This window comes from Apteryx rowi, unplaced genomic scaffold (assembly GCF_003343035.1).
Source record: "Apteryx rowi isolate R43461 unplaced genomic scaffold, aptRow1 scaffold_16, whole genome shotgun sequence".
Lineage (NCBI taxonomy): Eukaryota > Metazoa > Chordata > Aves > Apterygiformes > Apterygidae > Apteryx > Apteryx rowi.
The window spans coordinates 5,774,843-5,787,954 of record NW_020447863.1 but is presented as its reverse complement, the minus strand read 5'-3'; the positions used below and the strand labels follow the sequence as shown (position 1 = coordinate 5,787,954).

Sequence of the window (13,112 nt, the reverse complement as noted above, 5' to 3'; positions counted from 1 at the left end):
CTGGTATCACTTATCATCGCTGCAATCAAAAATTAAGCTCATATATGAAAACTAGGCTGCAAATTTGGCTAAAACTGTTCTAGATTCTCTTGTGCTTTGCGCCTAAGTGCTCTGTATTGAAGGGCAAAATTCTGCCCTGCTATACTCCCTAAAGAAACCTGAATTCTCCATAGAAAGAGTCTGCCTTGTATTTGCAAGACTCAGACTGTCTCAAAGTTACTTTATGCCAAGAACTAGAAAAAGCGAATGCTCAAATCAAGGAGCTTTCCAAATAGGCTGGTTGCTACTGCTGTTGTGCACATGGTGCTGATAGAGCAGGACACTGCTTGCTTGTGCCTTTTGAATTTTGCACTTTACTGAGGCTTTTGTTTCCTCACTCACCATTAACCCATAAAGCAGGAGCCAGGAGTGAGGAACATGCCACCTCAGACCTCTGCCAGTGCACAATACTTCTCAAACCCTGGCAGCACCCTGCATAACAGCATGCCAAGCCCCCTCCTGATAGCCATGCTTTTGCCTTTCATGTCAGGCTTTTGCACTGTTAATATTTCACTATTAAAGTCTTTTTTAAACTGATCTCACGCTCATGGTTTGTTGTTCTTCACTGCTTTGTGGCATGAACCTAAGGAAGCGTCTGTACTTGGACGCATTTTACATGGGATGATACAAAGACCACATACATAGAAATGTCCCAGGGGGTTTCCTTGCATGGGAGAAGTGATTCTATAGCCTACCTATGTTGCCCTTCTTCAGGAGTTATAGGGAATCCCTAGCAAGGGACATTAGGCCGCTTGGACAAGGAGCACTACCTGACCCACAGCCTGAGCCACTGTGTGTCCTGAGGGCATCAACAGGCCTTAATGGCCCTGCACAGCCTCACCAGGGACCCACACACTCCTGCCCAGGGCCCAGGACCCCATTTCAGCCCAGTCCAGGGCCTTCAGTCCCTGCCTCAGGGATGCCATAGTGGTGCCAGTCTCCAGCTCCGCAACGGCCCCACCATTCCCAACCCAGACCTGTAGGCCTGGCCTGCCTTGGCTCATCCCCATCTCCACGCTGAGGCCTGACAGAGCTGGTGGAAGGTAGATGTAGAAGGAGCAAAAGGCAGAAATTGCAATTATCAGGACAGAGATGTTACAGTACGTGGATTGGGCAAGATGTATTGTTCATATGCATGTTCACTGGGGCACACGGCCAACACACACACACAAGTTCAGAGGTTTAACCTGCACAGCCCACACATCTCCCTCCCTTGTGCAACGCACCTGGGCTGAGCTCCCCATTCCTCACTGTGCTCCCACACGGAGGATCCCAGGATGAACAAAACTCCAAGGAAGACAAATTGCAGATGATCAGATTAGAGCTGGTGAATTAAATTAACTTCGCTAGATTCATCAGTCCCTCTGAAATTAAAGGAAACTATAAGTTGCCTCCAGCAGAAACTGAATCCTGAGTTAACATTTCCTTTGCTACTGAAACCAAAATGTTTTTTTCTCATTTAGGCAAAAATCAGAATTGGGAAATAAAACAAGATTAGCTTAAGCCTATTATGTTCCCCTTGCAATCTTACTCATTCTTTCAAAAGGGCCTACCAAACAGGACAATTCAGTGCCAGGAGACACTGGCCTGCCAAGGAGGACTCTCCTCCAGGCTTGTATGCCTTTAAGCTATATATTATCCACTTTACATATTCAGATTTCCAAACAAATCCTAACCCACATCTGCTTAGAATGTGAGGACATCTAATCTTACTGTTTACTGAAATCACTCATTTACATCAAATCTACTGCAAAGCTACACCCATTCTTAATGCTATAGTCTGATAATTTTATTATTGTGGCTCATCCTCACACTTGACTTAACCAAGATAACTCTACCCAACTGCCACAACTATCATTATATCATGTCTTTGAGTTTTTTTCTCAGCCAACAAATTCACTGCAGACTTCCTACTTCCTAGCTAACTTTCAAGCAAAATTTTTATTATTTATTTATTTATCTATTTATTTTTAAGGCTAGAAAACCCCAGAGGAAATCAAAATAGGTCAAAGAAAAGGATACATGAAGGGTGATGGACAGTGCACCACAGATTCGACAGCAGTGGCTTGTAGTCCATCTCCTCTGAACCCTGGTCTATATACATGTTCCACTCAGGATAATTACCAAGAAGTTTCTGGTTCATTTAGAGGTAGATCTTGGCGCTCTGGACAAACAGCATCAGCAGGACTGCATTTCCACATGCAGTGCCCAATATGGAAGTTTTGGCAACGCCACAGTGTTTGATGACACAGAGTGACTTCTTGATGGCTCCCAGGAGGTATTTTCCGAATAAGGCCCTTGACAGTGCCAGGCTGATCCCCATTCACCACTCTGTCTTTGTGACCCTGTGAGACACGTTGTCACGGGTCAAGCCTTGCACAGTCTCTAAGCAAAGATTTCTGTGCCCTGTGATATTTTGGCATTACAAATAGCTATTAAGGACCTTGTCTTGTAGAAAGAGGAATAAGCCTACCTAGTGCCTGTTGAGTGCCTGATTGCTTCTTTTCTCCTAGGGCAAAAACAAGCTGGCAGATGAATCTGCTGATACAACTGAAAATCTCCAACTATGCTGAACAGGAATATGGCATGTCAGACTGTTTTGCCCGATATCAGCCTACACTGCTTCTGCAGCATAAATTTCAGCTGGACTGAACCTGTCCTGGCAGTGTGAATACAGATACCGCATTACAACAAGCCACCCACCCACCCATCCAGCTGACCATAGAGAGTCTTGGTTCATGGAGCACTTTCTGCTATATATAAATATCTCAGTGGTAAGAGAGAAGCACATTTACTGCACTGGCAGACAAGCTTGAGACAGAGGATGCTCTAGAAACTGTTTTAGGGAGTGTTGGGTGTGCAAGGGATGCAGGGAGAAGCCCACTGCTGCATTTTATGGCTGAAGTCCATCAGAGAAACTCCTGTTGCCCTGTGGGATTTAGCAATGGATATTTTCTGTCTTCAGACTGAGACGCTCAGGAGCAAGTGAGGTCCCACACATGTACGTGGAAAATAGAAAACCCCACACACTTCTTTTTTTCCTAAAGGTTGTTTTATTGTAAAACCATAAATACAACACTGACATGAAAATCCTCAAGCAACGGATGCTTTCTTACAGTTACAGTTTGTCTTCTGCCTTGGCATCAACTCTGAAAAGAATGTTGCAGAAACATGTCTCTAAGATATCTCTCCAAATAACTGAACTCTGGCCTGGAGCTCTCAGCTAGTTTGGAACCTAAGTGGAATTATTCCTTCTCTCTTGTGGAATATTTCCATTCAGACAGCAACAGACTTGTAAAAACAGCAACATTTAAACACCTTGATTTTTTTTTTTTTTAATAATCCTTTTCATTTGACGTCAGTCTAAGTTTCAAACAGCACTGAATTTATTTAGCTGTAAAAAACGAAACAAACAAAAAAAAAATCCTAAAAAGAAAAAATCAGAAGAACTTGAGTTGGCCTCAAGCGTTCATATATCACAATGAAAATCAGCAACTCAACCCCGTGCAATATTGCTCTCTATTGAGTCATTCGATCCACACCAACAATACATGAGACTTCAAACAGGTTTTGTTTTGTTTATTAACACAGCAAGTGTGACATTAGATAACCTTTTAAATACAGTACATGGTACAGTGCGGGGCCAGCTGCCCGCACATTTCCCCATTATGAAGACAAAGCCAGCGGTGGCGGTTTATAAAAATATTGTGTTGCTACAAAAGTATAAATTAATGCTACCGGTATTAAGAAATATTAAACACATAAAACTTATAAGGATTAAGAAAAATATTCATTAATACCTGTAGAAAACTCTGGCCTAAAAAAGATATTTTTTGTATATTTTTTGTATATTTTTTTTGTATTTTTTAAGATGACATGAGATTCTTGCACTCGCAGGTAGAGACACACGCAGGTGCATCTGTGGTATTGCCTAGAACATCTGCATCTACAGAAAGGAAGGAAATGCACAAAAGTTACTGAGGGAGGGGAGGGTGAGGAGGGAAAGGAGAACATTGTTTTCTTGATGAAACAACAAGAATTCAGCTCCCAACAGGAGGTTTCAAAAAATGAGAAATACGAACGAGGAACAGCTTCTCTTTTCAGACTGGCTGCAAACAAGGATTTCCTGATGGTTTGATTTGTCGGCATGAGACTTTCTAGCTATGGCGTGGACCAGAATCCTCACAGTCTGGACGATGTGTGTTCCTCCTGGACTTACAGCCTTGGCTAGTCACCTGTCACGAATGTTTCAGTTTATCCATTATCAGTTTTCCTTTTAAATAATTAAAAAACAATTAAAGTCCCCAAAAGGTTAAAGGGACTTTGGAAAACAGCTCCTAAGACTGTTGCTCCTTCCAGAATACATGCCTCCTTCCTAGAGCGGAAAGGTCCTTCTCCATAGATAGCAAGGAAAAAAATTAAAAAAAAAAAAAATCCCTCCCCCCCAACATCCTGGAGAAAAAAAAATACCATCTTATCCACACACATTGCAGAGACCACCAGAAGAACCCCTAGAAGACTGAAAACAAGCATTCAAGGCTGATGAGGCTGGAAGTGTCTTTTTAAGGAACTTTGGTTGTAAAAAGCAAGGGTTTGACATGCCTGTACTCATCAATTCCACTGTAAAATATTCCTATCATTAAGGCTGTGCTGCTCACCTGGGCACCAAGACATGCTGACCACTGTCAGTGACGCTAAAGTAATGGGAAGAAAGAAAATCCTTTCAGTCAGTGGTTGATGTTGTGCATGAACGAGCCATTTATGTGACTCATTTCAGAAGCTATTCTAAAAATTCAAACTCAGCTGCCTACAGATCATTAAACCCTAAAGGGTCTACTGGATACACCGTTGTCTAATGTGAGCAAAACTCTTCTGTCAAGTTATAAAACAAAGGACTCTAACAGGAGTAGTAAAAAAACCCAACTAACCAGCCAAACAAAAAAATTAAACAGAAATCCCCAAAACATTCAATATATAAAATTAAATTTCAGGGCAATACACTCTCATTGGTTTACCATTTCTGGCCTAGCATAAGCAAACTATCCCACAGTACTAAAGAGGCATTCAACTTGGAGCTGTGCTTGTTTTTACCTTTCTGTATTTTATTGTTTATCGGTTTGTTCTGTGAAATTTCCAGAAGCTCCAGGGAAGATGATTGCCCATGGCATGTGGACATGTCCCATGCACTGTAAAAGGGGAGTTCTTATTGCTACAGGGCAACATCTTCAAAAGTATCTGACAAAGGACCTTGAGTCTCACCTGATGGTTCTGGGGATTCACAACCGATCCCAAGGACTCAAGATCACTGCGTAGCACAGAAAACGCACAGCAGAAGCAGCAAAACACGTAATACTCTCCTCCACCCCCAGTTTCTTTCACCTTGGCAGTGTAAGGGTTGACCAGACATTTGCTCTCAGAAATGGTGTTATATCCTCTGCCCCTCCTGCCAGTCAACTAGCTCCTTCCATTATGAAACCTGGTTAATAATATATATTAAGTGCTGGGAAGGGTTTGGTGGCTGTGGTGAACGGGAGGACGTGGAGGAAGATGCTCTATGGACCCTCCTGACCTATCAGCTGTTGTGCGGGACTGGACTCAGGCACCAGGGCAATCATGCCCAACCTCTATATCCAGTCTCTTCTCTCTCGGTAAGGTCCAAAGCAGCGTTGTGCCTTACAGTCTGCTCCAGTTATTTGCACGGCTTTGTTTTAAATGATAGGGCTCAGAAAACATTCCCACAACAGATTATTCCTACATGAACAGACTTCTCCTCAGTAAAAGGTTTCCCAAAATCTGTTTTTAGTGTCTTTTTGTTCACTTTCATCCAATTATTCCTAACTATTCCATAGGGAACTTGTCCTCTCCTGTGTGTACTCCTTCTGAATGCTCACAGGAGCTTCTCTCCTCCTCCTTTAGCCAGAGAGATTCACTTAGAGATATGAGTCCTTCCTTAATAGAAAACAGAACTACTAGCCTTTCAGTAACTTTTTGGCTGCTCTTTTACTTTCTTTTGATTTATCAGTAACTTGGTGCTTTCTAGAAATGAACACAGTATTCTCCAAGTAGCACAATGTCTCACTCATCTCACTCCTGTGCAACACTACATCCTGGCTCACCTACTGGGGGATTCAGCATGTGGAAATGATTCTTCAGACTGGGTAAGGCCACACAGACTCATCCACCTATATAAACATATGTAGTAATTTCTACTCACACAAAACCTTCCATGTTATTGCAAGTAGTTGGAGAAAAACAAACCAACCAACCTGAGACATCTCACTGAATACTGTAATAATACTCAGATATCACAACTTAGAGCTCAAGCAAAATTTTCAGAATTGTCTCTACTCTATTTTCAGTGATTCTTGGGCTTTGAGCATAACTGCCAAAACTTCATTTGCAAAATTCACTTAAGGGTCCTCACTCCCTGAGCTGCTTCTGAAAGCATTCTCTGATCAGCAGCGGAAAACACCCAGCAAGCACAATCTAGTGAAACCAGTGCAGGTGGTTTATGTGGATGCTTATCTCAAAGTTAAATTGGTTCAACTGGTAATTAACAGACATCCGAGTTAGGCAAACTTTAAACCCACTGTAGGCTTTCACAGCAAGTTTTCTAAATTGCACTAGTTCATATCAAACCAAATCAGTTTTCCTAGAATAGACAAAGCTTTGACAAAAAGAAAAGCTTACTTCTATCTGAAACCTAACCAGTTCCAAGATACCAAGCCCATCTTGCAAGCCAGACCACTAGAGACATGGAGAGAAGAAAAGACACAGGAAAAAAAAATGGGTTCCAAGTTCTTCTCCACTAACCATCTGGCTACCGTATTCACACAGAAACAACCTTTGATTTTGAAGAGCTCTACCTTTGTTTCCTACTTTTTGAGTTTTCTATTATTAACAAAGATCTTCAGACAGGACATGAAAGCCTGTCATTATTAACAGTTCATCTTCTGCTGTGCTTGCTCCCCACCTAAGACTGTAACCATTCTCAAAGCAAACTGTGAAGTCAGAAAGAGAAATCTGCAAGGTCAGGCATAAAGTAAGCAGCAGAAAAAAATGAATTCCTGGAGGACAGAGATACCATTTTTATATCCAAATACATTTCTCAAGCGTGAGTAAAGGAAACAGAACAAGTAGAGGTAAATTCCCAACACCAACTACCACAGGATGATCCCACTTCCGAGGACCTCTCCTCCCAGCTAAAAGGAAGCAGAATCTCATGATAGCTCTTGCCAAAGAGACTCTCCCCTTTCCTGTCTCCTGTCACAGGATGAGTAGCACTCCTTACAGCACATGTGCTGCTCTACAGAGAGAGCTCCTGCTGAGCCAGTCCTAATAACCTGGCAAACAAAGGGTTTCTGAAATTCAGACCTTATCTGCACTTCCTGAATGCAAATATGAATCCTGAAAAGGGAAGGAGAAACAACAGCAAAAACTTTGCACATGGAACAAGTACATGTGCTCCAGATGCGCTTCTCTCCTTTTAACAGACACCAAGCATGGGGCATTAGTACATCAGATACACGTCAGCCTGTGATCTGACAGAGCACTAATAAGCACTTTCGAGCAGAATACCCTGTGACCTTGCATAGTCTCATGAAAAGCTGTGGAATCTTCCATTGCCTAGCTGGAGAAGGGACCAGCCAGCCAGCCTCTCTTCTCACTGATTTTCCAGGTTGCTCAATTTTAGGGTTTTAGGTTTTGTTTTGCTTTTTCAGCTGCTAAGTCGAGTTTTTAAGTCTTTGGGAGAATTGCACCTAACAGACATTGCTGCATGTTTGCTTAATATCCATCTTAGCATTAGTACAACCAGAACCAAAGTTGCCTTGGAGGTGATAGTAACCTGGATGGGGGAGAGGGCCAGTCAATCCCTCTCTTTGGTCATCACAGCAAGAAAGCTCCAGATCTGATGCCAAGACCATATGGTAAACTGGGGAAGAGGCAAATGGCTGGGGGTTAAGGATAGCTGTGGTCTCTCTGTTTGTATGCCTTGGTTGTGCAGCCAAGGTCCAGCTCACTGCTATGCATAACCTGGCATTAAATGGTTGTACAAACCACTGCGATCTCACCTCATTCTTAATTCCAGGACTTTAAACCTGTGCTAACTCTCTTTTGTCCACTTCCCCATCCTTTATGCCTTGCAGACAGAGATAAGCCTAAGATGAAAAATCCCACAGAAGTTACCAACCTGTCCCTTAACAAAAAAGTTTTGGGTTTTGGAGCTTTCTTTTCAAAGGAATGCAAAGGTGTCATGCCAGAGTGACAAGGAGCTTGTGAGTGGCTCTTTGAGTCTCAGGCTAACCAGGTAAAAAGATGTAACATGCCATTAGGAGAAAGCTACAGATCCTGTCTCCAGATCTGCCCATCAGCTGGGCTGTAACATGCTCTGCAGCCTCAAAAGCTAATCTTGCTTTGGACTTCTCCTTCAGTGAAGTTTTCTTGCTGCAGCATCCCTTGGTTTTTATTCAGTGGGACCTACAGCATAGCACAAATGTTTCAAAATCAGCACACCTCTTGCCTGTTATTTTTCTTCCTCTCTGTAGTCTGAGACTTAATTTTTGTTGCTACAGGTTTCTCCTGCACTGCAAGTGCAAACAAATGTGTTACCTGTGGGCCCAGCTGTGCTTGCCAAGCAGGTAACATTTATATAGGAGAAAATAAAACCAGCAAGAAGCAATGGCTCTACAACCAACATGTCTGCTTGCAAAAGCCACTGCCAGAGAAATCAGATCTACAAACGTCTCCCCTTGCTGGCAGCTCATCTTTAGGTACTGTTACCCTTGCAGTTGGCAGCAGGGTTGTGCGACTGCGTCTTTTAGAAACCGGTTAGGATATCTACACCCAAAACTTGCATTTAGGAGATTGCCAGTTTTGCCCTGATGCCATTAACAGTGCTGAGAGGTGCTGACAACCCAAACTGTGGACTCTGGCTAACAGTAGGTCCTGCTTCCCAGGCTGAAAAGGGCAAGAGTCATCTGGAGAAGACARCTGGCTGTGAAGAGTTATCCTCAGGGACCTTTATCTAGGGAAGGTCTCTAGTATGCAAACAGTTCCCCTGTCTGAGCCTCATGGCAATGAAGCTATCAGTGCCTTTCAAGGCACCCGAACACAAAGCCTGAGAGACTGGGTGGGTAGAGCTGAGAGCTAGCTGACTGTGTTTGCCATTTCTCACATGTCTTGGGACTTATAACTTCTATTACAACCAGAGATGGGCTGGTGGGATCTTGGTTTAACGTCTGTTCAACAGCAGCACTTCAAAGAAGGCCCCCAGTCTCACTACTGCATTGTCAGCAATCAGAAAACACCCCTGCTCTGTTTGAGGGCTTCAGTCTCCAGCCTTCCTGGTCAGAGCTGAGCATGTTACTGACCAGTTCATCCTCCTAAACCTCCAATGCTGCTCTGCTGCCCCTGTGACTGCAGCTTCAGAGCAGACTATTGGAAGCAAGAGAGATTACTTCAAAAATAATAATTTGCCTCAGTTTGCCTCTGGGATACAAATCCCAGTGATGAAAAATTAACAGTTTGGCACCAGAAGTTGGGAATTGTCCAAGAGGCACCAAATCTGACAGCCTGCATAAATCCAGTCCGGCAGCCCACTGAACTATGCCTACAGGCACTGGGCACATCTGAGCACTGGCCTTGACTAACAGCAGAGTGACTGAGATGTTTTTGCTTTATTGATGATCTCTAATTGCAGTTGGGGTGAGCCAGTACTTGTGAATGTTTAAGGGCCCATGGCCTTCCTAGCCAGAACAATTCAACAACATAACAAGTAGTGTAATGCACTATAGGTATTAAAAAGACATTCGTGCTACTAGAGGAAACCATTCCAAATAAAATGGGAAGATACTCTTTGCACTCAATTGGGAGCACTTACATTCAAAAGGATCTTTGAGCTGATGCACTTCTCTAAGCTTCCTTCAAACCGCAGTTTGACAAAACTGATGATCTTTGTTCCCCTGAAAAATCATACACCTTGGTTTGTCCTTGGCCATGTGAAGGCTATTTTGAGTGTGTGTACAGGGAAGGCTTACAAAAAGTTTAGGTACAAGGGTTCTCAACAGCAGCTGTCAGACTCCCACAAGCTTGCTGATGGCCCACAGACACCTGTATTGTCACCGCTTGCTTGCTTTTGCTGGTTTCTAGCTTTTCCATATAAGCAACTGCCGCGGTTCCCATAAGGATGTTGTTTAATCACAAATGGGCTACTCTATGAACAAGTTTGAGAACCCCTGTGGTACAGAATTCACAGACAAGCTAATTTACACTGAGAATTCAGAAAAGAAGTTATGCTAAAAAAAAAAAGAAAAAAAAAAAGAAATCCAAGAAATGTAACAATTACAGACGCTTTCTGCCATGAATCATTTCTCTTAATTTTAAATCAAACTTATAATCACTAGCTAACATGTTAAACTCAAAACTGGGAGCGGAGACAGAAGAGTAACTTTTGTTGTTTGGAAAAACCTTATATGAAAAAGTTAGAATTAAAATAAAATTAAATTAAAAAATCCTTGAAGTCTCCCTTCCTGATTTCTAAAGATACTGGTGTTCATAAAACACAGCTGCCCTGATAACATGCACCGTATGTCAAGAAGGCTGAAGACAAATGCCCTCAAGGTGTACAGTTATTCAAAGGAGCAAAGTCCAGTGCAGAACTGGTCTGTTCAATGTAGTCTGATTATCCATGGCAAGATGGCCCAGGGGACAAGAGGAAAAAGGTGGGGTGGAGGAGAAACAAAAGAAACTTCAAGTCACTTTAGATCTCAGCTGCCTGAAGACTTTAGAACATCAGCCTCCCATTGGTCTGCCCACTTGAAAACATTAAAAAGTCTGTCAAGTCCACACACTATCTATGGAAAGGAGCACGTTCCTGGCAGAGGGCTGTCTCTCTCACGTGCTCAGCTTTCCTTTCAAACTTAATTTTATATATATTTATATTTTTTATATATATATAAAAAAGCACTTGGTTTCCAGGGGCATTCATAATGAGGTCCACAGTGTTTAGAACTTAAAATTCTTTTTCTTTGTTTGGAACAGTGTTTTAAAGTTTTGTTTTAATTAAAAGACAGTCTTAAAGCATGTTGGACTTCAAAAACATGAGTTTGTTCATGTCTTCTGGACTGAGTAGCCGTCTCCTTTTGATTAAGAGAGCCTGCTCACACATATTTACACATTCACTTCTGGCACCAACAGCAGGCACTGCTAAGAGCCAAAAGGCTAGCTTGGCTAGTTTTGTATGCTTTTGGGTAACACACGACCAGTACTGAAACAGGTCAGGGGTGGCCTGGAAGAGAGGTTCTTGCAAATAATCATAGACTTCATTTTTCCCAAACCAATCTTCTTCCTGAGCTGCTGTGGCTTCCCCTGCTGCCCGGGGTTTCTTGGTTGAAGGTTCAAATTCTGTTTCTTCTGCCCAGGACTCTTTCACCTCATTGATCAACTCACAGACCTTGCCAATTATCTCTTCATGCTGGTACGGCGGGACAGGCCGCAGCTTCTGCTGAGGGTCTAAGATCATGGCTACCTTGTGTGCCGAATGAACTTTGAAGTTCTCCTTCAGCGCTTCCAAGAAGAGGTGGCAGAGTTTGCTGACTACGCCAGCATCATTAGCTTTGGAAGTGAACAGTTTCTCCAGTTTGACATAGGTGGGCAGTACCAACTGCAAGGTGGGCCGGCTCTCATTGCTCAGTTCAATCACTGCCTGTTTCACTGGAGCCAAAATGGCTGCCAGGTTGCTGAGCAGGTGTTTGTTCAGGTTTTGGATGAGGTTCATCTTCTTGGCCCTGCTGTAAAACTCACAGATCTGCTCGTAGCGCTCGTGGACGAGCAGGAGGGAGTCAGTCACTGAGTTCCAGCAGGGTGGGGGAGAGGTCTCTTCCAGGGAGCCAAAGGTCTCCTTTGAGAGGCCTGTGGATCCTGCCAAATCTTCACAGACATTCAGGAGCTCGATTACTTCGTGCATATTGCGAGCCTGTAGTGTTCGCTTATTCAGCACACTCTGCACTACTGAGTTCAAGGCACAGGCCGAACAACGCAAGCACATGCCTGCCTTGGAGAACGCAGAGGAATTGACTTTGCAGTCTGTGACATACACCGTCCTGATCTCTGACATCACAAACTCTGAGAGCACGTTCTGTACCCAGTGGTGGATAAAATCACCATTGTCTCGAATGTCTACGCCTTTAATTCCCAGGACGTAACTCTTGATGTGGTTGCCTTCCACCTGATAAGCTGTCAAGATGTAGCAAGAATCGGGACCAATGCTCTGAGAGTGGCAAGTGACACCAATGCCAAGGCATGCGTTGCTGCCCAGGGCGCAGGTGACTTTCACTTTCACTTGGTTGTACATCCGAGGCAAATGCTTCAGAGCCAGTGTGTTGAAATTGCCAAGGATTTCGGTGACTGAGAAGGCACCATAGCGAGCTCCACTATCCACCAGGGTCTGTGCTAGCTTGATGAATTCTTTCCCACTCACCACACTCAGAGCCCCAAGGTCAGTGCACATCACCCTCAGGAGCCTCTCGGCAATGTTCTGCCGCTCCTTCTCTGGGATCGCGCTGTTCCCTACCGAACCACTCGCAGTTGCTGCAGTGAAATACAAGGAGGGAGAGAAAGCACCAGATGAGAATTGCTCCTCTGCAACAGGAGTGGGGAGGAAGTCACAGAACAATTCTGAGAGAGACCCCAGTAGGTCCAGTGGCCCAGACCACCCAGCAGGTGGAACATGCCCAGATAATGGAAGAGGCAATTCCAACCTGGATTTCTTTCCCAAAGTGTTTCTGGACAGAGGCACTTCCAGGGACAGGTTTTGTCCTTGCTTAGAGCAGGAAGGAGCTTATTTGCATGCTTTCCCTGACACGGGAACTGAAACAGAGCACACATCATCTAATCAAAATTCAGTGCCTCACCAGCAACATCTTTGTGTTGTTCATTTAGGAACTGCCTAGGTAAGCTATAATCATGTGTGCTGTTTGCTAATCATGTCTATGATGGTCACAGCTCTACCCATGCGGTTAGCCCAGGTGGAAGGCTGAACTTCTTCCTGTGTTTTGCAAGTTAGGCTTTGTCTT

The 13,112-nt window shown here is 43.6% G+C and overlaps 1 protein-coding gene across 1 annotated transcript in view; it reads right to left on the bottom strand.

The window, feature by feature from the left end:
* Positions 1 to 5,469: 5,469 nt before the first annotated feature.
* The window catches only part of ZNF618 (zinc finger protein 618), a 171,743-nt gene continuing 164,100 nt past the window's right edge, over positions 5,470 to 13,112 (bottom strand). The window contains exon 18 of the mRNA XM_026059668.1: positions 5,470 to 12,627. Within this exon, the coding sequence (XP_025915453.1) occupies positions 11,114 to 12,627 (1,514 nt within the window). The 3' untranslated portion in view covers positions 5,470 to 11,113. The remainder of the gene's footprint in view (positions 12,628 to 13,112) is intronic.